Source organism: Phyllostomus discolor, chromosome 6, assembly GCF_004126475.2.
Source record: "Phyllostomus discolor isolate MPI-MPIP mPhyDis1 chromosome 6, mPhyDis1.pri.v3, whole genome shotgun sequence".
NCBI classification, from domain to species: Eukaryota; Metazoa; Chordata; class Mammalia; order Chiroptera; family Phyllostomidae; genus Phyllostomus; species Phyllostomus discolor.
The window spans coordinates 169852854-169877754 of NC_040908.2; the positions used below are offsets into that span (position 1 = coordinate 169852854).

Consider the following 24901-nt stretch of genomic DNA (forward strand, 5'->3'; position numbering starts at 1 on the left):
CCCGGGAGGCTGGGGCTGGAGAGACGTGGAAGCAGGAACAGTGAAGCTGTGTCCCCCCACCCCCAGGTGTCCCGAGGGGACAGTGGTCCTGCAGCAGTGCAACTCCACGGCAGACACGGTGTGCGGCCCGCCCGGTCCAGGTGAGAGGGGGTCCTGTTGTTAAGGGGTCTGTCTGAGGAGAGGAGACCCCGTGACCCGGGGGAGCCGTCTGACGGGGGCAGTGCTGTTCCCGCTCCTTCCCACCAGCCCTGGGACCAGCAGCGCCCCCTCCCCCTCGGCCCCCAGCAACCCTGAATTACTTTCTGGGACGGACCCTCTGTTCAGGACGGGTCAAAGACACAGAATCCAATGAAACGTCACCTTGTGTGCTGGGCTTCTCTGGTTCTGGCTGGTGTCCCCAGCCCCTGGGTCACGGTGGGACCTGCCAGGGCGTCACCTCTCTGTGTGGCCGAGGGACACTCAGACGTAGGTGCAGACAGACACGAGTGGTGGTGTCCACTCTCCTGCTCAGGGACATTTCTAAACAAACTGTTCCTGGGCCCGGACCGCTCTGTGACAAGGACAGCTTTTCAGTCAGTGGTGTTGGGGACCCTGGACGTCCCCAGGCCCAGGAGGACTTGGGCTGTAGGTCACTGCAGACACAGACACTAACTCACAACGACCCAAAGACCCACCCACACGGTCTGAAGATGACAGAATCCCTGGAGGGGTCAGAGGGGACGACTGGCCACGTGGGATGGTGTTTGGGTCCCTTGTGGTGACATGGGGTCACCTGGGGGGTGTCTCTGTCTGAGTGCTTCAGGGAGGCCCCGTCCCTGGTGGGTCCACAGTCCTCCGATGGCAGGGGTCCTCCTTCCTGTGCTGACGGGTTCTAGTGCGTGCATGTGCGTGTGTCTGTGCGCACAGGGGGCCGCATGTTGGTCTGGCGGTGCATCTCACGGAGGGGGTCCGTGTCTCCCCCTCATGAGCGGTGCTGCTGTGCACACGGGGTGCAGGTGCCCCGACCGAGGGCTTTCACGTCCTTCCCGAGCGCACGTGGGGTCGGTCTGTCTGGACTCGGTCCCCCCGCTGCTGGGAACCAGGTCGGCTTTGACCTGACAGAGACGCTTTCTGTTTCTCCCGCTGTCAGAGGGCAGACGCCGGCCCTGGCGGGTCGGGGGTTTCTCTGTTCCCTGTTTCCTTCGATCATCATCTCTCTCTCATCAGAAAGCCAAAAGAGGGAGGATTCCAGCCCATGTGCCCCGGGCACCCCAGCGGGCGCGCTCCGAGTTGGAGCGGGTGGAGCAGAGAGAGTGACGGCGCGGGCAGGGGGCGGGGTCTGCGCGCTGAGGGAGGACGGGGCGGGGCCTTGTGGAGTCTTCTGGGTTCTGGGCGAAGAGGCCCCTCCCCCACCCGGAAGGGGAACCTTCGGGAACCGTACCGGTTGCTTCTCCGCGAGCCCCAGGCCCCTGGGCTCAGGGCCGACCTGCCCCTCGGCCGTCTGAAGGGTGAGGCGTCTGCAGCATCTGTGTTTTCTGGCTCCAGGGGACTCGCTGGGAGCCGGGGAAGAGAAGCTGAAGCTGAAGTGAGTCCGTGAAGGCGCCGTCCGCTAGGGGCGCGGTCGTAGGGGGAGGGCCCTGGTGCGGCCAGTCCGCGCCGACCCGTGTGCCGGCCCCGCCGCCCTGCGCCGGGTGTAGGGCCCGCGCCCGCCGCGGCGGGAGTGAAACTACCGCGCCGGCCCCGCCGCTGCTCCGGAGCGGGGCTCCCTCCCCCCTCCCCCCTCCCCCCTGCCTCCCCCTCCCTCCCCCGGACTTTGCCTTGCTCCTGGGCGGGGCGCTCGGGGAGGGCGGACCCCGTCAGCGGGTCTGTGTCGCCCCGGGGACGTACAACGAGGCGGGAGGCGGGCAGCGTGCGAGCTCTGAGCCGGGCCGTGGGCCGGGACCCGGGTGGGGGACCGGGAGACCTGCCGCCTTCCCTTCCGCCCCCCGCCCCCGCGCACTGGGTCCGAGCGGCTCCGGGTGGGAATTGTCCCAGCTCAGGGGCGGCCCCGATTCCCACTCCCGCGGGACCCCAGATTCTCTGCGGGAGAGGCCGGGGTGGGGGGGGAAACAAGGCCGAGTTTCCTCGTGCGGGGTTCGGAACACGCCGGTTCAGGAACTGGCCCGTGGGGTGCGTGCCCTGGTGCAGGTCACGCCGGCGAGGGGGACCTGAACTGGATCTACGACTTTCCGGGAGGTCTGGACACTGTCCAAGTTCTCTCCGGGCCTCCGAGGAGCCTGGCGGGCTCAGCCCTGACTGTGCAGAAAGTGGGGTGAAGCCGACACTTGTGGCTTTTCAGCCGACGCTGTGCGGGCGGGTAGTAGCCCTGACTGCAACCCCAGGGCGTGGGGGCGGGGCTGCGGGTGGGAGGAGCAGTGGCTCCCTCCCGCCCTTGGCCTGACCCTGAAAGCGTAGGGGGAGGAGCACGGACCTGCGTGTTGGGGGGCGGTTCCTGGTGTTGCTGAAACCAAAACCGAAGTCGCCTTTTCCTGGAATGGGCGGGGATTTTCTTTTAAGAAGCCTTTATTTGCCCTGGCTGGCATTATTCAGTGGATGGAGCGCAGGCTGCGAACCAGCTATCGCAGGTTCGATTCCCAGTCACAGCACATGCCTAGGTTGCAGGCCACGGCCCCCAGCAACTGCACATTGATGTTTCTCTCTCTCTCTCCGCCCCCCTTCCCTCTATAAAAATAAATAAATAAAAGCTAAAAAAAAAAGGCTTTATTTAATACAAATAAACTCTCGAGGCACCGGGCGAACGCCTGTTTGTGGATGACTTAGGCTCGTCTGCGCCCTGGCCCGCAAGCTGCGGAGGGGCCATGGGGGGAGAGGTGGGCGCAGGCTCTGGGGTGCACACTCAGCACCCCTCTTCCCAGAGCTGAAGCAGGTGGGGAAGAGTCGAGGGTGAGTCGGGTCCCCAGCCCCTGGGACACATGGAGCTGGGTTATCAGTCCAGAAGGTTCCATTCAGGCAGGAGCTGATGGTTGGCGCTGTGCTGGGGACAGGCGGCCAGGTGCTGTGGCACCTCTTCAAGCAGAGGCCGCAGGGACCAGGTCGGGGTCCCTTCACAGCCTCACCTCTGTGTGTCCCCCTCCACAGGGTCCTACGTCAGCAGAGACTGTGACCTGGACCTTGTCACCCAGTACAGCCCGTGCCAGCCTGGCTCCTTCACCACCCACCGACACCCAGAGACGGCGTGCCTGCCCTGTGCCGAGTGCCGGGAGGGTGAGCGGGCGCACTGAGCTTGGGGGCCCTTTGGTTCCCACAGCCCGCCCTGCAGGACCTGGCTCCTAGGAATCACCCCAAGGGCAGGTGTCACAGGTGAACAGGACGTCGGGGTGAGCAGGACGTGTGTCTGCAAGGATGACATGGAGTCTGTGGTGCAAGGGTCCCCCGGAGGCCCCCCAGGGATTCAGAGCTGCTGTCCGAGAGAGGAACATACAGGGTTCACCCCGCACCTCGGGGTGGCCTGCAGTCTGTGGAGGAGGCTGGGGTTCTGCCACCTTCCCACCCCGAGTTCCCGCCACTGGGGCAGCGACCCAGCCCACAGTCCCGAGCACTTGGAGGCGGGACTTAAATCCGAGCAGGGGTCAGGCCAGGTAGAAAGGCGGCAGCCTCCCCCCTGACGTGTCTGCCTCACTGAGGAATAACACGCAAGGCATGGAAAATAAATATAGTTCAGCATTCCTTGTCCTTCTGACAGGAAGGCCATCGGCGTTTCAACAAGGGCAGCCTGAGTCTGCGCTTGGCTTCGGGCAGCGAGGTCAGGGTGACAGACTTGATCCTGCTGACCCTGAGCTCAGTGTGTCCCCCGTCGAGTGCCCCCTCTTCGTCTCCTTTCTCGGTTCCTCCAGCCGTCAGGGCGCAGGCTGTCCGCTGTCAGGTTGACCTTGTTCCCGGGTGGTTTCTGCTTTCGGATGCAGTCGCAGGAGGGGCTGACGACACCTCCCTCTGGTTACCTGTCACTGCTGCACGGAAGTGCACCCGGCGTCCACGTTGTGTCCTGCGACCTCACTGCCTTCATTTCCATGTTCTCACGGGATTTTGGTGGGTCCTCAAACGGTCCTACATACTGCGTCCTGCCGTCTGCAAGCAGTGCAAAGGCTCCTTCTCCCTCTGATATGCTGGCTGTTTGTCTCTGTCTCGCGTGACCGCTGTTGCTCGGACTCCCAGTACTCTGGTGCGGGGAGGTGGTGAGGGTGGGCGTCTGTCTTCCTCCTGATCGGAGAGAGGGAGCTTTCGGCTTCTCACTGTTGTGTGTTGTGTCACGATGTGTCTAGGAAATACATTTGTTTTTTTAAGATTTATTTTATTTCTTTTTAGAGAGAGGGAAAGGGAGGGAGAAGGAGGGAGAGAAAGACGTCCCTGTGTGGCTGCGTGGTATGCGCCTCCTACTGAGGACCTGGCCCATAACCCAAGATTGTGCCCTGAGTGGGAATCGAACCAGCGACCTTTTGGATCCCAACCCTGCACTCAGTACACTGACCCCCACAAGCTACGGAAGGAATTATGTTTTTCATAACACGTTTTTATTCAGAATTATAACAAAATTGGATGCAATTTATACACAGTGCTCTTGCAGATTGTACTATAATGAACAGCATTAAATGTGAATTTTTGTATTATTGCCAGTGTCTCTTTAAAAGCAATTCCTGCCAGTGTAATCTTTGGTGCTACGGATAAAACTTTTTCAGGGCATTTAGTATACAAGGAGTGACCCAACCAGAAACAGGAAAAAAAATAAACAAACCAGCAGTTACCTTCAGGAGGGTGGGCCCCTTGCAGTCCAGGCTTCCCCACTAGGAGAGAAAGTTCTAGGAGCTCATCTGCATCCGTGACCAGCTGGTGGTCTTGTGAGAGGCTGCGTTGGGCTTTACTGAATTTTTTTTTACTTCTCTCCCAGAGCACTGACCCATTTCCCGACGGGTGACTGACCAGCCCACCTGCCCACCTGCCGTGAGTGTTCAGCAGTTTTTGACCAAATCCACGTGCCCCACCCTTCCTACTCACCCGATCTCACCCAGAGCGACTGTTTTTCTTTCCCGCATGAAAAAGTCCACAAACAGAAACGTCCCGACGTGTAAGACGTGAAACAAAATGGCAGAAGCTCTAAGAGGCATCAGAGCCACCGAGTCCAGAGAGTGTTCAGGGTGGTGGAGGGCCGTCCCCACGGGTGTCCCCCCTCCAGGGGGGAGCGTGTGAGGGTGACCGAAGGGAAAAGTGTGAGAATAAAAACAGTTTTGATAAATAGATTCTCTTTCTGGGTGGCCCCTTGAGTACATGTGACCAAATGCATCCACAGGAGCTCACATTCACGTGAAACACAGCATGTAATTCCCATTTTAATTTATTTAAATTTCATTCTTTTATGCTTTATATTTTACATGGACTGTGATGGGAATGAAAAGCAATAAATATTCTCCCAAATATGTGGAAATGTGTTCCCCACTCTGGAAAGTTTTAAAGTTTAAATCATAGAGATATTTTTATTATTTTTATTTATATTTTATTTATTTATTTTTATTTTAAGTACGGTAGTCTTTATTTCCCCTGAATCACTGCCCCCCCAACCCAGCCATCCCCTAAAACAGTCAGATAATTTAAAGCACAGGGTGCAAAGTTCCTGGGCTCCTGCCCTGGCTGACAGGGGACCCGGTGGGAGGGGCTCAGCAGGAGGGAGGTGAGGGGACAGGACGTGCTGGCTGGGGCAGGGAAGTGTGGGCCAGTGGGGGGCTTCTGAGCAGGTTCCCACAGGAGAGCCCGGTGCTCCCTGCTGGCGAGGGATAAGGTCCCTGCATTACCGCCCCACGTTTCATGGCTGATTTCCATGGAGGGATCCAAGGAGAAGAGACCCCCAGGGCACATTTGCAGAGGAGGCTCTCGGGTCCCCAGTGATGGCGGTGGTGCCCGGGTCGGCCCTGGGCAGGCAGCCCCTCCACATGGAATCCTCCTCCTCCTTCCAGGTGGTCCCTGCTGCCCAGTCCCTGCTGGCCTCGCTCTGTGCACAGCAGGTCAGGATGGGGAGGTGCCTGGTGCCCCGTCTGCCTGCCCTCCCTGTGTGCCTCGCCGTGGTCCAGCTGCTCAGCCCCTGCTCAGGTAGGACCTGCTCTGCGTCTGTGTGTCTGCATCCTTCCCCTTTGGGCCCAGTCAGAACGCAGGACTCCACCCACCCCTGCAAGGCCCGTCCACACCGCACCTGTGTGGGAGGACTGAGTTCCCATCTAGGTGTCTGTCACCTCACCCTCCCTGCCTAGGACACCCCTTGGCCTGCTCACTCTGATGGAGCCCCTCTTCTTCTGCTGACCAGCTGAGTTTGCTGTGGTCGGACCCCCCGAGCCCATCCTGGCCATGGTGGGTGAAGACACAGACCTGCCCTGTCACCTGTCTCCAGAGATGAGCGCTGAGACCCTGCAGCTGATGTGGGAGCGACCCGGCCGCAGGCAGGTAGTGCACGTGTACGCACACGGGCAGGAGGACACGCCAGCAGAGGAGTTTCGAGGGAGAACTTCGATTTCACGAGAGGACGTCACTGCAGGGAAGGCCGCTCTCCGGATTCGCAATGTCAGGGTCTCAGACAACGGAACCTACCAGTGTTATTTCCAAGACGGAGATTTCTATGCAAAAGCCCAGGTGGAGCTGCAGGTGGCAGGTGAGGCTCAGGCTTGTTCCAGGCTCCTTTCCCTGGGCGGGGGCAGAGGCTGCAGACCTACCCCAGAGCACGTGGGCTGCTCACCAGCATCTGTCCCCCACCTCCATCTCTGCGCCTCTGAGGCCTGTGACACCCCCAGGGGTCCCCCAGGGTGACTTCCTCTTGCACCCAGTACAGAGTCCCCCACGCCGCCCACCAGTCTCAGAGGAGAGTGGAGGTAGGGGACGGGAAGGCTGAGGACACCTCCCCGCAGTGGGTGGCACGTGGGTGTTTGAATTCAGTGTGTTCCACACTGTGGCCATGGTCCCCCAGGTGCCCACTGTGGTGGGTCCAGGAGGCTGAGCTGCAGGGACAACACCTGTGGGGCCCATGTCCCCCACCATACCCCTGGGAACACAGCTGCAGTTGAACAGGTTGTGACGTCCTCAGTTCAGCAGGGAGGACACTCCCCTGGGGACGGGGACACCGGGGTGTCTCAGAGAGGGGGCGTCAGGGAGGACTTAGTGAAGTTCGGGGGGATGTGGATGCAGCGCTGGGCTCTGGGTGGGACGCGGTCAGGATGGTGCGTGTGTCACTGGTCACTCACAGCCGGCACAGGAAGGTGGGTCACTGCACACAGTTCCTATTCCCTCTGTGCTGTCACCACACCTTTGAGTGGCCTTGACATGGCCCTGACCCACCCCAGTGAGGGAGCACCTTGTCTGAGGTGCTGCCCCACGAAAGTGCTCGTTTTTGGACGTCAGAGCTGCAGTTCAAGTTCCCCGGACACAGCCCTTCCCTGTGGCTTCCAGTGTGTGGGGGCTGGTGGAGCAGGGACGGTGCGCCCCCCTGGCCTTTTCCCTGCACGGCCGCCTCCTCAGCCTGCTGTCCCTTCCTGTAGACCTCGGGTCCCCGGACTGAGCCCTCCCTGCAGGACTCTGAGTGTCCAGGTCCTCAGAGGGCTTTCTCCCCCTCCGTGTGGTCAGGGGTGTCGGACAAGTGGCAGTAACTTCCTGCTTCCTGGCCCCGTGTCCACGGTCTTCCGTGGGAACATTTTCCCCTCTGCACAGCCTCGCTGTGGACACTTCCACGGGGAGACCCTGTAGGGAGAGCCAAGCAGCCTGGCAGTGAGGGCAGCAGCAGCCTCCCGAGGGGCCGTGCATAGAGTCACCACCGCTCAGGCGGCCGCAGAACAGCACGTGTCTCCTCCTCATGGGAGGGCACAGCCCCCACAGGACAGGCAGCACGGACAGGGCCAGTGGGGTGTGGCCCACTTAGGCTAAGGGGCACCACCTACATGGAGAGGTGAGGGGCTCTGCCAGGGACCAGACTGTCTGGGGCGGGGGGAGGGGAGGCTGCGGCAGTCTCTAAGGGGACTTGGGGGAAGCAGCCTCTGCTCTGGCCCAGAGCCCCCTGGATCCAGCACGAGGGTGCAGCCAGGGTCAGGCAGTGGCCGCCTCGGGCATCAGTCTCTGCTGCACAGCACACGCTGGGAGCAGCTCCTGGTGAGTCCCTGCTGGGCTCGTCCGTGTGGGTGCCCCTCCCTGGTGAGGAGACCCCCACCAGTACAGAGGGCTCCCCACGATTCAGCTCACTTCTCCTCCCCAGCGCTGGGCTCTGATCCCCACATTGAAATGAAGGGCTACGAGGCTGGAGGGATCCGTGTGACCTGCACGTCTGCCGGCTGGTACCCGCAGCCCCAGGTCCAGTGGAGAGACGCCAGGGGACAGAGCTTGTCCTCCAAGGCAGCATCTGCGGCTGCAGACCCCCAGGGCCTTTATGCAGCCTCAGCCTCTGTGATCCTGGAAGACGGCTCTGGGGAGGGGGTCTCCTGTGTCATCAGAAATCCCCTGCTGGGCCAGGAGAGGTCACCCAGGCTTTCCATCCCAGGTGCGTGCCCTGCCCCCTGCCCTGGGCTCCAGGGTGGTGAGCTGGGGGAAGGCGCAGTGATCTGCTGCTGACCTGGGTGTCTGGGGGACATGAGGGCACAGAGCAGGGGCCTGGGGCTCCTTCCCCTGAAGTGGTTTATGTCACAGACACCTTCCGCGCTCTTCCTGCCTGCCACACACGGTGCCAGGCAGTGGGACATGGGGACAGATGGGAAAGTTCAGCAAACACACCAGGAGGGAGAAATAGGTACACCCCAAATCTCAGTGAAAGCGCTAATGTCCTTACAACATAAAGGAACACGGTGGACAAAAGAGCAAAAAGGGGAATCATCAGTTCCCAGGAAGGTAAAACTCACAGGAGGATGACAACTCTGATGGAACGGGGAACTATTTGCACCTGTGAATTTGGCAGCAGCAGGACAAACGGGGTGGTGGGCGCCCTCTGGTGGCGGGCTGTGGGGAGACAGCCCCGTAGCCGTCTGTGCTCCCGGTGTTGGATGGTGTTGGTGTGGGTCGGCACCCGTGCTGTGGGGGCGCAGGGTCGTCTGCACCCGAACTGCTCACTGGCTGATGCAAAACCCACTTCTGGGGACCATCCCACGGGGCAGCCTGCGGCGGTGGGATGTGACACCTGTGACCGGGTATTTTCAAACTAGTGATCCCCGGGACAAAGGGCAGAGCCTGGGGTGCCCACCAGAGGGGACCCAGTGTGCAGTGGGCGCTGCCCTGCAGGAGAGACACGGGCCTGCTCGCTGTGCTGGAGTAGGCAGGTCGCCGAGACACAGGACGGGACAGACACCGTCCACAGGAGCCGCATAGGGGCCTGATTTCACTGTAAACAAGATGAAATTAAGTATATTTAGTTTTCAAAACTTCATGAAACCTGCGTGGCACTCACCCTGCGTCAGGCACTGCATAAGCACTAGCTTCATGCTCTCCCTGATCAGGACGCAGCAACAGACGGTTACGTCATTAGTTCAAGGTCACAGCACTGGTCGGGCAGGAGACCCGGGACTGGAACCCAGGCCCCCAGTCCCAGAGTCTATTCTTCGACACCAGACTCCGCTGACTGGGGGGCCGATAGTCAGTGGGGGGCGGGTGCAGAGGGGCCGTCAGTGACACTGTGTGTGCGTCCTCATGCTCCCTCTCATCCCATGGGGGCGGAGACGTTTCAGGAAACCGTCCTGACTGTGTGACAGTGAGAGTCTGGGCGCTCTGGGGACAGAGAGATCCCTTCAGGGGCTGCCGCTACCCCTTCGCAGGTGCCTTCTTCAGGGACACACAGCCTCGGACTCTGTTGCTCTCCCTCACCCTGCTGTGTCTTGCGGTGCTCCTGTTGTGTGTGATCTGCTTGCTGTGGCGACGACGGTGGAAGAGGAGCCAGGCCCTGCTCCAGGAGGAGAGGAGAGCACGAGCTGAGGAAGCAGCAGCGCGGGCAGAGCTGCAGCGGGAGCGAAGCGCCCAAGGTGAGGCCCAGCTGCAGGTGGTCGCCACCTCCCTGCCCCGCCCACGCCCACCACCCAGATCCTCCTCTGCGTCCCCTGGACGGGACTTTCTTTTTCTGTTTATGTCCAGAGACGCAGCAGGACGAGCTCAGTACGTCCCCATCCCCGTCCCTGCACGTCCTGGCGTCCCTGGGGACATGCGTCCCTGACTGTTCATGTTGTTCCCTGCAGGGTGGACGAACAGCTGGGACCGACCAGGTGAGTGACCCGGACCTGCATGTCAGCCTCTCTGCTCGGGTAGTTCAGGCCCCTCCCTCACCCCTGGTCACCCAGGGGAAGGACGGGCACACTGGTGGGGGCCGAGGCAGTGGTCTCTCTCAGTGGGGATGGGGCTGTGGTGTCTCCATCGGGGGGCGCTGGAGCCGGGGCACCCCGGGAGCCCCTGGAAAGGAGAGGGGGTGGGGAGAGGAGTCAGTATGTGAGTCCTTCCCTTCCTGGTTGCTCCCCCAAATCTGAAGCCAGGAAGAAAAGCATGAGAGAGAAGTGCCTCTTAAAAGGAGAAGGGGCCAGTGACAGTTGTCCCCAATTTATCATCACTAGTCAAAAAATAGTACCTGATATTTCTCATCACATGGCCCATTGTTCCCAGATGTGGGCAGGAGTGACACAGATGGGGTAGGAAGGATTCTAGCACAGGGACACCCAGGTCCGTGGGGGTCACCCCTTATCCGAGGGGGATGAGGTACAGCCCATCCCCCGTGGAAGCCTGACCCCGGATCATTCCAAACCCCGAATTCACGAGCTTTTCCCTTTTCACGTAAAGGAAGGCTTCTCGTGGGCACGCCCGCGCTGCCAGCGTCCCAAGTCTTGCGCGTTGGGGCCCTTATTAAGTAAAGGAAGGGTGACTGGGACCCCCGCGCTGGGATACTGCCACCGTCCATGTGTCACAGACATGTTCCTCAGTGACTAGGGGTGGGGCGGTCCGCACGGTGGACAGGCTGGACTGAGCAGGGAGTGGGGAGGGGCAGGTGGGAGGAAGACGCCAGCTGACCGCAGGGCGCTGCTCAGAGTCCTGGGCAGTTAAACTCGTGAACTGGGTGTGTCTGGAGTTTCCCATGTAACACTGTCCCGGCGTCGTTGTCAGAAGGGAACTGAAACTTTGCAAAGAAGAACCGCGGATGAGCTGTGGCTGCTGCACAGACAGGTGCAGGACAGCTGTGCGGCGACACTGGGATGGCCCGTGCAGCGCGCCTGGGGGCCCTGAGCTGCAGCGGGTGGACAGGGGAGCGGGGTGCCAAGAAGGGAACGGGGAGATTAGAGTGGGTCACGGGGGAGAGAAAGGAACCCTCTCCGATGTGGCAGTCCAGGTGACTCTGCCCGTCTCTGTTGCAGGTGGGGAGCGGCCTCAGGCCTGTGCAGGTGAGTGAGTCTGGGGCTCTGGTGCCCGGGCTCCTGTGTGGTTAGTGCTTCACCCCTTGTCCTGCTGGGCGACCAGGAATCCCACCCGGCTCACAGGCTGCTTTGCTGTGGCTGAACCACCGCCGCCTGTCTGGTCACTCAGAGGGGACCTTCCAGACACAGCGTCCCCTCACCCTGCTGACACACATGCCCACACCCGGCACAGCCCGGTCACGGCCCCGCGGCCCCGGCGTGCTGGGGGGAAGCCCAGCACCGGGAGAGGGTTGAGCCTGGTGTGCAGAGCTGCCGATGAGGAACTCGGACACAGGAGGACACGGAGAAGAGAGAAGAGGCTCTGGGGGGACAGTGGGGGGGGAGGGCAGAAAGAATGACCTTCCCTTGTTTGTGTCCCCTTCCTTCCAGAGTGGAAGATGGCCCTCTTCTATCCTGGTGAGTGGATCCCTCTGTGTCCCCAGGGCAACCCCCAAGGGCGCCTGTTCCTTCTTGATTTGGACAGTTTTGGGGGTGGGGAGTGACCTGAGCTCTCAAAGGTGTGCCCACCTGCACCGAGTCCAGGGAGCAGGGACAGCGGCCGTCCTGGGGTCCACAGGTCTCTGTGGGAGGCAGAGGCAGGAGGATGGGGCTGGAGGAGGGGGCTACAGGGAGAGCGAGGGTGGGCCCTAGGACCCAGCTGTGGGCTCCCGCCTCCTCAGTCCACATCACCCCGGGGCTGAGAAGGGACCAGCGGCCACTTTCTACCGCACCCTGTGACCTGGGAGCACAGAGCAGACCCAGCCCTCCCCCTTCACCCCTCCAGGTCCTAGCGAAGCAGGAGTGTTGCGTGAAAGAAGCAGATGGAGGTCACTGGAGTCTCTGATGCAGTAGAATCCACGTCCAGCAAAGGGACACCCACTGCTGATCGCCCCTGAGGTCCCCGAGGTTCCTGTCACCCCTGCATCCTGGGGAAAGGCCGCTCTTCCTCATCATGGCCACTGTGGCTGTTCCCGGTGTGCCCCCGGTACCCATCCCGCCGGGGGGTGTCAGTAACGGTCACCCTTCAGTGGAGCTACTTCTGCATTCAAGGCCGCATGGCTTACCCCCCGGGTCTCCGTTTGCCTCCCTGCGGCGTTCTCACGGAGCCCTCGCCGTGCTGGTGTTGCTTTGCCGTGTGATGACCCACTGCTCGCTTCCTGACCTGACACAGCGCACGACTGTCACCTGCATCTCTGTGGGTGGGAGCCCGTGTGGCTCTGGCAGAGCCACAGCCAGGGTCTCGCTGGCCGGGTCCTCTCTGCAGGACCCAGGGACGGGTGTGCGTTGCTAACTCTGACGGCTGCCAGAGCTGCGCTCCCTGCGATGGCGGGACCCAGGGCCCCTCTTTGTGCTGTCGGGAGAGCTGAGACCACGCCAGGCTGGGAAGGTGAGTGGTCGTTCAGAAGGGACACGTGTGAGGGCACAAGTCAGGTGAAGGGAAGGACCTGGGGACAGTCCCAGACACAGAGTCACTGCCGGAGGGGCCGTGGCCCGGGAGCTAACGGCAGCGTCGATGGTGTCAGGGGGAACCCGGGGCTCCGAGGAAGCGTTCAGGCACGTGCAGGGAGGGCTCGGGAATGTGCTTCAGAAACATGATTCTACCCAATAGCCTGGTTAGGATCCGGGGGGCACAGGAAGGGAGCATCCTGTGGGCATAGGGGTGCAGGACCCCACCAGGCCCTCACCCGGCTGCCCAGTGGGAGGACAGAGCCAGTGCCGTTAGCTGCCACGGGGCCTCCGGCCGGGCAGGCCGTGGCCTTGTGACCCTGGTTGCCAGTCTGGTCTTCTGAGGCCTCCAGGGACTACACTAAGGACGTGCGGGAAATGTTGGGAAGTGGGTCTGGGCAGATCATTCCAGAAGAGGCGCACGCAATGGCCAAATTGACGTCTGCGGGGTCTGGGAAGGGAGCATGGAGTGGGCGTGGGGGTGCTGGACCCCACCGGGCCATCTCGTGGCAGACAAGGAACCCTGGGCTCCCTGCCAGGCCTGGGGACACTGGAGAGCCACCCCCCAGCCCCGAGGGACAGAGAGGGCTTTGCCTCTCACTCGGGGTGCTCACGACTGTCACCCCAGTGTCTGACTGAGTCACCAGGCTGCCATGACAGTGGCTGTAGCTGTCACCCTGCCCCCTCCCAGCTCTGCCCTGTCCCCCCCATCTCTTCCCTCCCTAAGCCCAGCAACTTGAAGGAGATTCCTTGGCTTAGGAAAGTGGGTGTTCATGCACCACAGCCCGCCACCTGCCCCGAGGCACACACCAGGCCTGCCTCCGTGGCCCACTCTGTGGAACGTGCGTGTCAGTCTGCGGGGACAGGTCTGAGCCAGGGGAGGGAGGGGGCGGCCCAGACTCAGTGGGGGTCTACTGGCAGCACCCAGGCCACAGGGACCTTCACCTCGATCGGGACTGTGGTGCCACGTCTCTGTGATTTCTCCATGTCTGCCCCCCAGGCAGGTGGTCCTGCCTCTTCCCCACCCCACCCCGCCCCCGCTGGTTGACGACTCCTTGGAACTATGGAGCTGGCTGCTTCCCTGCCCGGCTCCCTGCCCGACCCCCTGCTCTCTTCAGTGGCCTCTGCCAGCTTGAGCAGCCCAAAAGTGACAATGTCCCGGCCCTGTTTGCACTGGGCAACCAGCTGTGGGTCCCTCCTCTCCCAGGCTGTGGGCCGTGGTGGGCGTCCTTGGAGGAGATTTTGGAAATTAAGGGGGTAGAGCTCCCCCGTGCAATGCCAGGGCTGTGCCAGGTCACCCTCTGGAAGGAGAGGTCCCTTCCCCTGGAGGATCCTGGGAGAACCGTCTCCTCGCTGAGCCCTCCCTGGCCCCAACACACCCCATCGTTCCTCCCCAGAGGCTACAAGACCTTGTGCGCTGAGCTGAGAGGGAGGGACAGCGGTGGGGCTCCGGGTGGTCCTGGGGCTGAGGTCGCAGCCCTGAGACAGCTGGGTGTGTGTCTGGGGTCCGGCGGCTGGAGGCGCTGTGCCGGGCCCAGGGGGCCCAGGGGAGGGGCGGGGCAGGAGCACCTTCCCCGCCTGCTCTGCTAAGGCTCCCGGCGGCGGCTGGCGCTGGGAGCTGCTGGCGCTGGGAGCTGCCCGGGGCAGTTCTGGGTGCGGGAACCGCCGGCGGCAGACGCGGCAGCACCCAGCAGCCGGAATCCCGGGGTAGCGTTTTTGAACGTGGTACAATTTGGATCAAGATTCTCAGCGGCCTTCTGTGTTAGGTGGACGAGTACTGGGACTCTGAGATTTTTAGTAAATGTGAATGTTTGCTTGGATGTGGTAACTGCATGCACCTATGAACATGCAGTTTGCAGGGAAATCAGCCTTGACATTGAGCTTTTCAACAATGTCTTTTTTAGTAATTCAATGATGTAAATTTAATATTCAATTTGAAGATTTAACCTCACGAGTCTTCTGATTCTGTGACTTGCTCTTGAAATGAAAATTCTCTAGCCCTGGCTGGTGTGGCTCAGTGGGTTGAACACCAGCCTAAGAATCAAAAGCTCACCCGTTCGATCCCCAGTCAGGGCACATGCCTGGGTTGTGGGCCAGGTCCCCAGTTGGGGGCGCACGAGAGGCAGCCACACATTGATGTTTCTCTCTTTCCCCCTCCCTTCCCCTCTCTCTAAAAATAAATATATAAAATCTTTAAAAAGAGAAAATTCGTTGAAGCTCTAGAAAGACAATGTCTTTATTTCTCTTTAAGATTTTATTCACTGCCACAACGACCCTCAGCCCACAGTCCCCATCACTGGGTGGGGGCAGTAGGGGGGCTTAAATCTCAGCAAGGGCCCAGGACAGTTAGAAAGGCCGCAGCCTCCCCGCCAACACGTCTGCCTCAGTGACGAACAAGCAGCAGGTGCAGCATCTCCTGAGGGCCCAGGGCCCGAGGGACCTGAGGAGGCTTTTCCAGAATCTGAGGCTCAGAGAGGTTGAGTGACCCGCCTACCGGCACACAGCTGGGGGCTCCTCCCACGGGTGGCGGAAGCTCTCCTATGTTCCTCCCCCCGGGCTCGCCTCCCTTCCCCCAGGTCCCCTCCCTCCAGGCTCCCTCCCCGCTGGCCTACTCTCCTTCCTGATGATGCCGGAGGGGCCGTTTGCAAGAATAATGCACAAAACTTCCTCGCTCTCAGGGCCGCCCCACTGCCTCTCTCAGGTGAAAACGCTGTGGCTGGGCACTGCGTGCCGCCCCTCCGAGGGAGCCGAGCGCAACGCCCCTCCGCGGGCCCCGACGCAGAGCCGGGATCCGGGTCGGGGCCTGCGGACTGTGTGGGCGCCAGGGGCGTGGCTATGCGCTGGAGGGCGGAGGCGGGCAGTGTCGCGAGTAAGTGAGCCAATCCCAAAGGCGGTAGGGGACTAGGTTCCCGCCCACGCATCAGTCCGGCCAATGGAACCAAACTCAGACATGAGCAGAGCTGAGGGAACCACCCTCCGCTGCACCCGGCACAGGACGGGTGGGCAGTCCGGGAACCTCTCCTGTTCTGTTCCAGCTGACGGGGACCGGCCCCACCGACAGCTGCGGGCCCCAGGAGTACTGGTCCCCAGGCCACTGCTGCCTGCTCTGCCCTGCGGGTGAGTCCGGGAGGGGTCTGCCTGGAGGGACCGCAGAGTCCACGTGTGTCGGGCCGTGGGGAGGGGCCCTCTCCTGACAGTGAAGGGGGGAGGCGGGTTAGCAGCACCCATGAGGTGGGATGTGGCCCCAGGGGACACCTTCTAGAAGGAAGCCCCGTCTGCCCTCAGCCAGGGTGGCAGGAACCTGCTGGCCCAGTGAGGTGCTCCTGGGTCCTGAAGGGCACACCCCTGTGGGTGGGAACTGGGCGGAGCTCCTCCCAGAGGCTGAGCCTGGGCCCTGGCTGGGAGGTGGAGCGCTGGGACCTGCTCCTGCTGACAGGAAGTGCATCCTCAGGGTCCTCAGGGTCTGCCAGTTGGGGGTGGGGTCCCTGTGCAGCCCACAGCACAGCTGCCAGAGGGGCGGGTGCAGAGCAGGGACAGGAGGCCGAGGTGGGATCCCGGGAGGTCTGTGCTTCCTCATGTCCAAGAAGGAGTGACGTCCAGAGGTCACTTTGATCTGAAACTGCAGATGGAAGCGTTTCTCTGTTCCTACTGGTGAGGCCGCCCCCAGGATGTCCCCACTGTGCGGGGACGCCCCTGGAGCCTGGAGGGGTCTGACCGCAGCGCCCACCTCCTGCACAGGGGAGCATGTCCGTGAACCCTGTAGCCGCCCCCACGCCCGCAGACAGTGCGACAAGTGTGACCCAGGAACGGTCATGGAGTTCCCCAATGGCCTGGTCCCTTCTGCGAGGGCAGCCTGAGCGCCCAGGGCCTCCTGCAGACTCTGGACCTGGTTGCCAGCTGGGACCCTCACAGAGCACAGCACACGCCATGCCTGCCTTCCGGGGACGAGGCCAAGTCTCCCTCCGTGATTTTCTCTTTTCAGCCATGAACAGGATCTACTTTGTATTCGGGCAGGAGGTTCCCGAATCTAGCTGGAGGAGGTTCATGAGGTTCTCGGGACTGGAGGAGAACGACCTTGTCATCTGTGAGCACGGAGAACCCGGGGACCCTGCGGAACAGCACCATAGGATGCTTGCTGCGCTGGCAGAGCGAGCTGGGGCGCGCCACGTCCCCCTGCGGGCTCGTGGCGGCCCTCCGTGAGATGCGGCTGCGGGAGCGTCTGGACAATGTCACCAACGAGCTGGTCGCAGAAGGTATGTATCTTAGGTTGTGAGGACGCAGAGCCCCGAACTGGAGTCAGCTCTTTCGGCAACGGCTGTGACTTAGCGGCATCCTGGGTGCTGGCCTTCCCCAGGTCCCTTCCCATGGGCGCCTTCACAGATCCCAGGTGGGACGGAGCCCCTTCCGTGTCCAAGTAGCTTCTTCGGGATGCTTCCGATGGGGAGGTCCATGTGGCCAGGGGGCTCTCAGTCAGCGCCACGGAGGTCCAGGGTACTGCCTGTGGCCAGTGTGGCCAACACGCTGCCCCGCAGGGGACTCTGGGGGCCCTGAGCTGCTTGGAAAGGGACCCACTGGGTGTGCTCGGTGGGCCCACGAGCCGGGGCCTCCTCCAGAAACAGGCCAGGAGGGCTGGATGGTCCCGTGTGTGACCCCAGCTGCTCTCTTGTCAATCTCTCAGGCACTGCGATGTCCCCGGCTTCCACTTGGGAGTGCCATAGCTGGGTGACACTTATAAGTCAGTCCATGACAGACAAGCCAGCAGGCACTCAGCTGTCACTAGGTTAGCTGGGGTAGGGCATGGGGACAGTTACTGTCACATGCCAGCTATGGAGGCCTTTGTACACTTGTTTACACATTTAACCATAGGTGCTTTTACACTTTTATTTATGTGTTAAAATTTCTCTAACATAGTGTGTATACATTTGTAAAATTTTTCTCACCCAGTAAAATTTATATTCGATATGGTGTTGCCTCATTCCTGTTGGGTGGAGAATTTTGGGTGTGTTGTCCTGGGAAGCTGACGTGGTGCACAGAGAGTCAGGGGAGCCGAGGGTGTGGTTTGTGGGTGCAGGGCCCTGAATCAGGGACCAGAGGCTGGAGTGGCCTCTTGTCCGGGTTGTGGTGCCCCCGGGCCTCTGTCCCTGGGAATGGCAGCACCGTCTGTCCAGCGCTCCCCTGAGAACGCACCTGCCCTGCCCCCTCCTCGCTCACCCCGAACAGCACCCGTCCTTGGAGGTGCTCACCCGGGGCCCCGCACTCCCGTGGGGCGCCGAGCACCTTCAGCTCCCACGCAGTCCCTCAGCGAAGTCCACGCCACTCCAGCCAGCCTGTCCCGTCCAGACCCTTGGTCGTCATCCCCACAGGCATCTCTCCCTCTGTCCCTCCCTACCACAGGGTGTGAGGGTCCCCTGTCCCTCCCAGACCTGTGTGCCAGCCCCCTAGGCCCCGCCTCCCTCCATGCTGCTGCCCGTCACTGACTCAGCTTCCGTCCACTCTGGCTCCGCACCAGCCTCCCGGAGTCCAGTCTCCTCCACTAGCAGCTGGACTGGGGGTGGGAGCACAGATCTGGCCACCACCCTCCCCGCCACCCACCCTTACCCCACCCTGGGGAGGGTCCTGCCATTCCTGATTTGTTCAGGGGAACTGGCAGCCCCAGCCCACACCTCAAGTCCCAAACTCTGGCTGACGTTGCTGCGTGGGTCCCGTGGTCACGCTGAGTTTGTCAGCATCTTGCCTTCTCCTGGGGTCACTCGCAGCACAGTCCTCTCTGCCTGGAACACACGGCCCGTCCACCCCAGTCTCTGCCTCTAAGGCTGCTTGGCACTGGTCATTGGTCGGGACCAGCAAATTGCAGCCCCAGGGCGTCCTCTCTGACTCTTCGGCTGGGCTCCTCCCGGCCCTGTGCGGGGCCTCATCACGGGACTGCCCTTCTTCGGAGCACCAAACGAGGTCCTGGAGACGTTAGTCCTGTGCGCCGCTCGCTGCCAAGTAAAGACTCCAACTCCCAGCTCCCCGCGGGCGGGGCGGCGGTTGCCTAGCGACCACGCGCACTGGTACGCTTTGCAGGCGCGGCGCGGGGCGGGGCGAGGTGGGGCGGGACTTCCGGGCCGGTGGTTGCATCAGATTCTGGGTAGGAGACGCCGAGGTCTGGGGACTGGGATTCGTAGGATGGCGGGTTCCTCGGAGGAGCAGGGTGAGTGCACGCGACCGGGCGCTCGCGGGGTGATCCCGGCCGGAGGGGCTGGTCCCCGGGTCAGATAGGGGTGACGCCGGACCTGATGGGTCCGAGTCCCCGCTTTTGAGGGAGGTTCTTCCCTGCCCGGCGGGGCCCAAGACTCCCGGGCGACTCCAGCGGGCTGGGCGGAGAGGAGAGCGCGGGACCCCATCGGGCTGGGCCTGAGCTCCCGACACCCTACAGACCCCAGCCCCCAGCCCCGCGGGGCCACCCCTTGCCCGGTGTCAGCCCTCCCTTGGGCTGTGCCATGTCCTCTTGCGACCCACACCTGCACCTGAGATGGCCCTGCGTGTCCCCAGCCGGGCATCGCCTTGCTGCCCGGGCTGGACTTCGGGGACAGGCCGACCCCGAGGAGTGTTTGGGTTGCCGCGGGGCCGGGTGTCTTCCGGGAGTGGGCGGAGGGCGCCCCAGATTGGCACTTAGGAAAATGGGGCCGCGGAAGCCGGGGGACGCGGCTCACATGAAAGGACCGGGAGTTTATGACGGCGTTCTTCGCGGCGGGCAAACCGCGCATTTGGGCGTCAGGACCCCTTTATTGGCCGGGAGGGTTGGGTGAGCAGCCCTGGCGGCCCTGCCCACCGAGTCCCTGGCGTCCCTGGGGTAGACGGGGGTCTTCTCATGCTGGTTCCCCGGGACCCGCGGATTCTGACAGTCTGGGGCAAACTTCCCTCAGGACAAACACTGCACGTGGGTGTGTCCCCTGGCTGGGGGAGATGAGAGGCCAGCCCTTCTGAGACAGCCGGCAGCCCCAAGCACCTCTGTTCAGGCTGTGTAAGGCCCTTGGCCCCTGTGGGCCCCTGCTCCTGAGGGTGTCCTGGGCCTCCAGGTGGGGCCCGGTGACCAGGGAGGCACCCAGGTGACAGGCTGCTGAGCCACTCCAGCACCCACCATCAGAGCACCCGGCATGCCACAGACAAGGGTGCCTGGATGCCAGCGCTGTTCCCACCCACAGCCGGGGTTCACAGCCGATTGGGGTGCAGGCAGGCTGGGCTGGGTCCCAGCAGCAGGACGACAGAAATGCCTTAAGGGGGCACGGGCCCGGGACAGGCCATCCGGGTGGAAAAGGGCAGCTGGGTTCCTGTGGTCTCTCCAGTTAAGCGGGTTCTTGGTTCGTGTTTCACTGTGACCCACGTTGCTGTGGTGTTTCGTTCCTTTTTGTGGCTTCAGAACTCCAGCTTTCCCGAGTCTTGGTGAGAAGCTCCCGGTTTTGCACTGAGGCCTGGGGCGGGACCTGCCACCAGGGAGGTCCGGATGAGTGACAGGCTTCCCTGACCCGACCCTTCACCTTGGGGCTTCTCCTGGCCCCATGCGGGTTCCCAGGACACAGCCATAGACTCCGCCCTTCTGCCACCCACACTTCCGGTCCCCCTGTGTCCCCGTGTGGATGATGGGAGCTCCAGGGAGGTGGGACAGGCTGCACAGAGCCACCGGGGTTCTGGAGCGTCTTGGCCCCCAGTCTGCGAAGGCTGCTGGTTCCCAAAGTGACCGTCCCCGCAGACTTCCCCAGAGGCCCCCACCTAGAATAGTAGTCCCGTCTCGGGTCACTTTCCCTAAGGGGACTCAGAGTGTGTGGTCCCCAGTGGTGACATCGCATGCATAACCTCCCTGTTAGCTTGAAGGCGAGAGCAGCTCTCCAAGGGGGCGGGCCTCCTCTCTGAGGGCGTGGGGACAGGAGTGCCTCTCCAAGACCATGCCCTGCAGCCCATGGGCCCTTTGGCAGCCGCTGCTTAGGTCAGACTCACAGCTCCATTTCTGGCACAGTTTCCCTCCGAGGGTCGTCACAGTAACCCGGCAGCACGAGTGTGTGGCAGGTCCTGGACACTTGTGACACCTGTTATGGCCTGTGACCCTCCTAGCGGCCCTCTGTGGGGGGTGCGGCCCTTACCCTCCTGGATAGACGCCTGCGGGTCAGAGAAGCTCCGTGACTTGGCCGAGGCCACAGCCGGTCACAGGGCCCAGCCTTCCAGCCTGGGCCGGTCGCCCGCAGCAGGGAGCCCAGCCACGACCCGGCTCCGTTTGGTGGCTGTCTGCAGAGTGACAGCAAGGGCCCCTTCCAGAGTGGGAGGCGGCCGGGGGTAAGTGGACAGGGTGGCCGCATTTCCCAAAGAAAGAGGAAGAGCACGTGTTTGTAGCCTCAAGTCAAAGGTCACCTGGGCGCCTCCATCTGGTCACTCACTTCCGAGCGCGGGTGCTGCTGGGTGGGCCAGGTCCGGCCAGGTGGTTCAGGGAACAGGCCCCTTCCCCCTGGGCTGCACAGTCTGCCAGGGCCGCCCCGGGGTCCTGGCCTGCCAGGCGTCCGGGGCAGGATGCGGTGCTGGGGCCTCTCGGGAGCTCTGCGGTTGGCGGGCCTGCTGACCAACCCGCTCCCCAGCCAGGGGCCAGAGAGCGAGGACCTGGTCTGGGACTCTCCCTGCCCCCCCCCCCCCCGGCCCACCCCCAGCACTCTGCACTCCTGGAGTCGGGGGGTGGCAGGGAGGGGCAGGGCCGGTGAGCCCAGAGAAGAGGTGTGGGTCTGGGCAGAGAGCACTGCGTCGCTTTCCAGAAAGTTCCTGAGCCCAGAGGGTGCAGGAGTGGCTGCAGATGGGTCTGGGCGCTGGGTCTGCAGGGCCTTGAGCCCATTTGTGGGATTTCGGGCTTGCCTTGACCATTGGAAGGAAGAGTCATGTGCCTCTCCCGGACGTGGAGGGTGGGCGGGAGGAGAGGTGTCTGAGGCAGGGAGAACACGGAGGACCCGCGGTGGCAGTGGCTGGAGCCAGAGCCAGCACCGGGCAGGCTGGGAGAACCATGGTTGGTGCCGGGTTCGAGAAGGGGGGCAAGAAATGGAGGTACCCGGCTTCAGCCCCAGGGGGGACAACAGCCACCCAGTCCCTGTGACTGGTGCCCAGCTTCGGACCGAGACGCAATGCCTGGGGACACCCTGGGGATAAGTGACAAATAGACTTCGGGCTGGTGCTCAGCAGGGGGGTTGGGGCTATAGGGGGCGCTGGGAGGAGGGGGCCTGTCGGGGAGGCCCTCGGTCCTGGAGGGGCGGCATCGCCCAGCGGGTGGAGAGCTGGGTCCTTGCTCCCTCTGGGATACTCTGTGGAAGCACCTGTCCCAGCACCCTTGGGAGAGCCTGCCACCTGGGCACATGGGGCCCCGGCACAGGGAGCCCCCATGGGGGCTGAGGGCCCCCAGCAGGGGCAGCAGCAGAAGACAGCGGGGGCCAGGGCAGGTGGTGGAGGGTGGGAGGTGGGTCAGGGGGGCATGGCTGGTGCTGCCGGGCGCCTCCCAGCACCTCCCAGGCGCCTCCCAGGCGCCTCCCAGTTGCCTCCCAGGGCTCCGCTGCTGCTGGGGCTCCAGGACCCCCTAAGTGGGGCTGCGGGGAGACCGGAGGACTGTGCGCCAGGTGGTGGGGGTGGAAGGGGGAAGTGCACAGGGTTCAGTGCTGGGCCAGGGGGTGGGGGTGGTTCAGGGAGCCTGTCCTGGGCTCAGGGCCGGGTTCGGGTGAGTTTGGTTGGGCACCTCTGCTGAGGGATGCCCTGGTCCGAGGGACGCCCTGGTCCCCGCGACCGAGTGCATCCCGTCCGTGCTCCGTGCAGGCCTCAGCTCTCTGGGCAGGCGGTGCGACTGCGCGTAGGGTGTTCCCGCCATCAGGAGGTGGCCGTCCGTGACGTGTTTCCGGACAGAAGTGCCAGTGGGCCGGCCACCTGGATGTCCCTTCCAGTGGCCTGGCGGGAGTTTGCGTGGGGGCCACTGCAGCCGAGTCCTGGCTGGGGGCCTCTTGTGTGACCTCGGCCCGGCGGGCGGGTGGCTGGGCCGCAGCCTGACCCAAACCCGCCTGCCTGGAGAGCCGACCTGTTTCGATCCGGTTCCTCAAGACGCGCCAGGTGCAGCCACTGCAGTTCCCCTGGTGCCGCCTGCCTCCCAGCCCGAGCCTGTCTCTCGGCTCCCCGTGGCCCCCACCCCCAGCCTGGCCCCCCTCCCAGGGGCTGGCCCAGGCTGCCCCAGACAGCGGGGACCTGGGCGGTACTCCCCGGGTGACCCTCCGGCCGAATGCAGTGTCTCGGATGAGACAGAGTCGGGGTAACAGCGCTGTCAGGTGGTGGCCCCGAGCCTGGCGGCCCCGACACTTGTGAGTGTCCTTGCACTGACGCTCCCCGCTTTAGCAGGCGTGGGTCATCGGGAGCCCGCCCCCCACCCCCCATGCGTGGGGGGGCTGGCCTCAGGGGGTGTCCCCCAGCAGCTTCTCCCCACGATTTCCTTAGTGCCGGGACACCTCTGGTGCTTTGAGTGTTTGGCCACACACTTCGTGGAAACCCGGTTGTTCCGGTAGTTCCTTTATCTCTGACGGAACCGTGGGAAAGGGGCCGGGCTGGGTCGCTCCCCCTGTAACAGGGTGCACCCAAGAGGGGTTTCCTAAATAGGGATTTGGAATGGGGCCTAGAACTCAAGGTGTCCAGGAAATATTAGGATGTCCTCACCACCCCCCACAGGTGTGGGTTGGGGGAAGGGACACAGGGAGCAGGGCCCTTGAGAGCTGTTTTGCATAGCAACAGCTTTGCAGCTGTCCTCTGTACCCTTGGGAGGGTCAGCCACTCTGGTGTGGTCATTTAACATATCTATAACCTTTAATGGTTGCACAGATATGTTAAAAGCTGTGGCCTTGCTCTGAGCCAGGGGGATGGAAGTAACTTCCCCACCAAGATGTAACTGGGGGCAGGTGCTCCAAGTTACAGCGACTTCGTGGCAGCTTGGAGAAGACTGGCTCCACCCCGTGGGGCCACGCCTGCCCAGACCCACGATGGCAGCCCAGTAAAGCTGGAAGGATATGGGAGTGCCGGCAGGTGTAGCCGATTGTGGGAGGAGTCGGAAATGGGGCTGCAGAGGAAGACTGGTGCAGGGATTTAAACCCAGAGCGGCAGCCATTGTGCCGGGAGAACCACGTGGCTGTGGCAATAGAAGGGAGAACCTCGTGGCTTTGCCAGAGTGGGGACCCCCGCAGCTTTAGAAGGGGGAACCGCCACCCGGCTTTAGCAGAGATCCCGGCGACTCAGCTGATGGTGCCGGGAACCGAGGGAGGCCTGCCAGCTGAGACACATTACTGGGAAGAACCGGGGGCTGCCTGAGCCAGGGACTTATATTTCTTTCCCTGAGATATGGTCCCCCAGACTGGGCAAAGGGGGAAGGAAGGACTGTGTGTGTTTGTGGGTGTGTTTAAGGAACTTTGGGATTTTGATGAAGACATTGGGGCACTACTTTAAGTCTGTACAGCATTAAATAAACATTTCCTTTCCTTGTCACGAATCTCTGGCATTGAGAGACGTCTTTCCTCTAGGGCGGCGGACATCACGGACCTGAGGGGTTCCTTTCAGGTGATAGTATATTGCCTTCGGCCCCCCCTTGGCTCCCTGTGTTCTGTAACACCCCAGCTGGCCTGGCGGCCCGGGGGCAGGTCCGACAGGCTCCCACCCTCGGCCACAGGGCCTGCTCGCCCGGTCCCGAGCCGCCCACTCCGAGGTGCGCCGCGCGGGCGTGCTCGGGGTGCGGACGGGTTCTCCGGACTGGCTGTTGCATCGGAGAAGAGCTGAGCGCCGCCCGACCTGTGCGGAGGGGGCGGGCGGTGGAGACGGGCAGGAGCGGGGGTCCCAGAGGGCTGGCGAGTGTCCCTGCGCTGCGGCCCTCCGGTCGGCACGGCTGGTCCCCGAAGGTGGGAGTCTGCCCTCCCAGAGACGGCACGGCCCGTCTTCCCTCAGGTGCCGCTCCGGAGCGGTGGCTTTGGGTCCCCGGGAGACACGCGGGGTGGAAGAGACATGTGTCCCCAGCTGTC

The 24901-nt window shown here is 62.7% G+C and overlaps 2 protein-coding genes across 2 annotated transcripts in view; both read left to right on the plus strand.

Annotated features, from left to right (window-relative positions):
• The first annotated feature begins 1447 nt into the window (after positions 1-1447).
• On the plus strand, positions 1448-10276 carry LOC118501404 (butyrophilin subfamily 3 member A2-like). Its single transcript, XM_036029848.1, has 7 exons — positions 1448-1564; positions 3118-3243; positions 5982-6114; positions 6326-6667; positions 8255-8536; positions 9798-10001; positions 10212-10276. Exons 3-7 carry the CDS (start codon positions 6036-6038, stop codon positions 10244-10246), a joined length of 942 nt encoding a protein of 313 aa, XP_035885741.1. The 5' UTR covers positions 1448-1564; positions 3118-3243; positions 5982-6035; the 3' UTR covers positions 10247-10276.
• Positions 10277-18949: 8673 nt separating this feature from the next.
• Positions 18950-24901, plus strand: part of CARS1 (cysteinyl-tRNA synthetase 1) — a 35759-nt gene continuing 29807 nt past the window's right edge. The window contains exon 1 of the mRNA XM_028516037.2: positions 18950-19050. Coding sequence (XP_028371838.1) covers positions 19026-19050 — 25 coding nt within the window. The 5' untranslated portion in view covers positions 18950-19025. The remainder of the gene's footprint in view (positions 19051-24901) is intronic.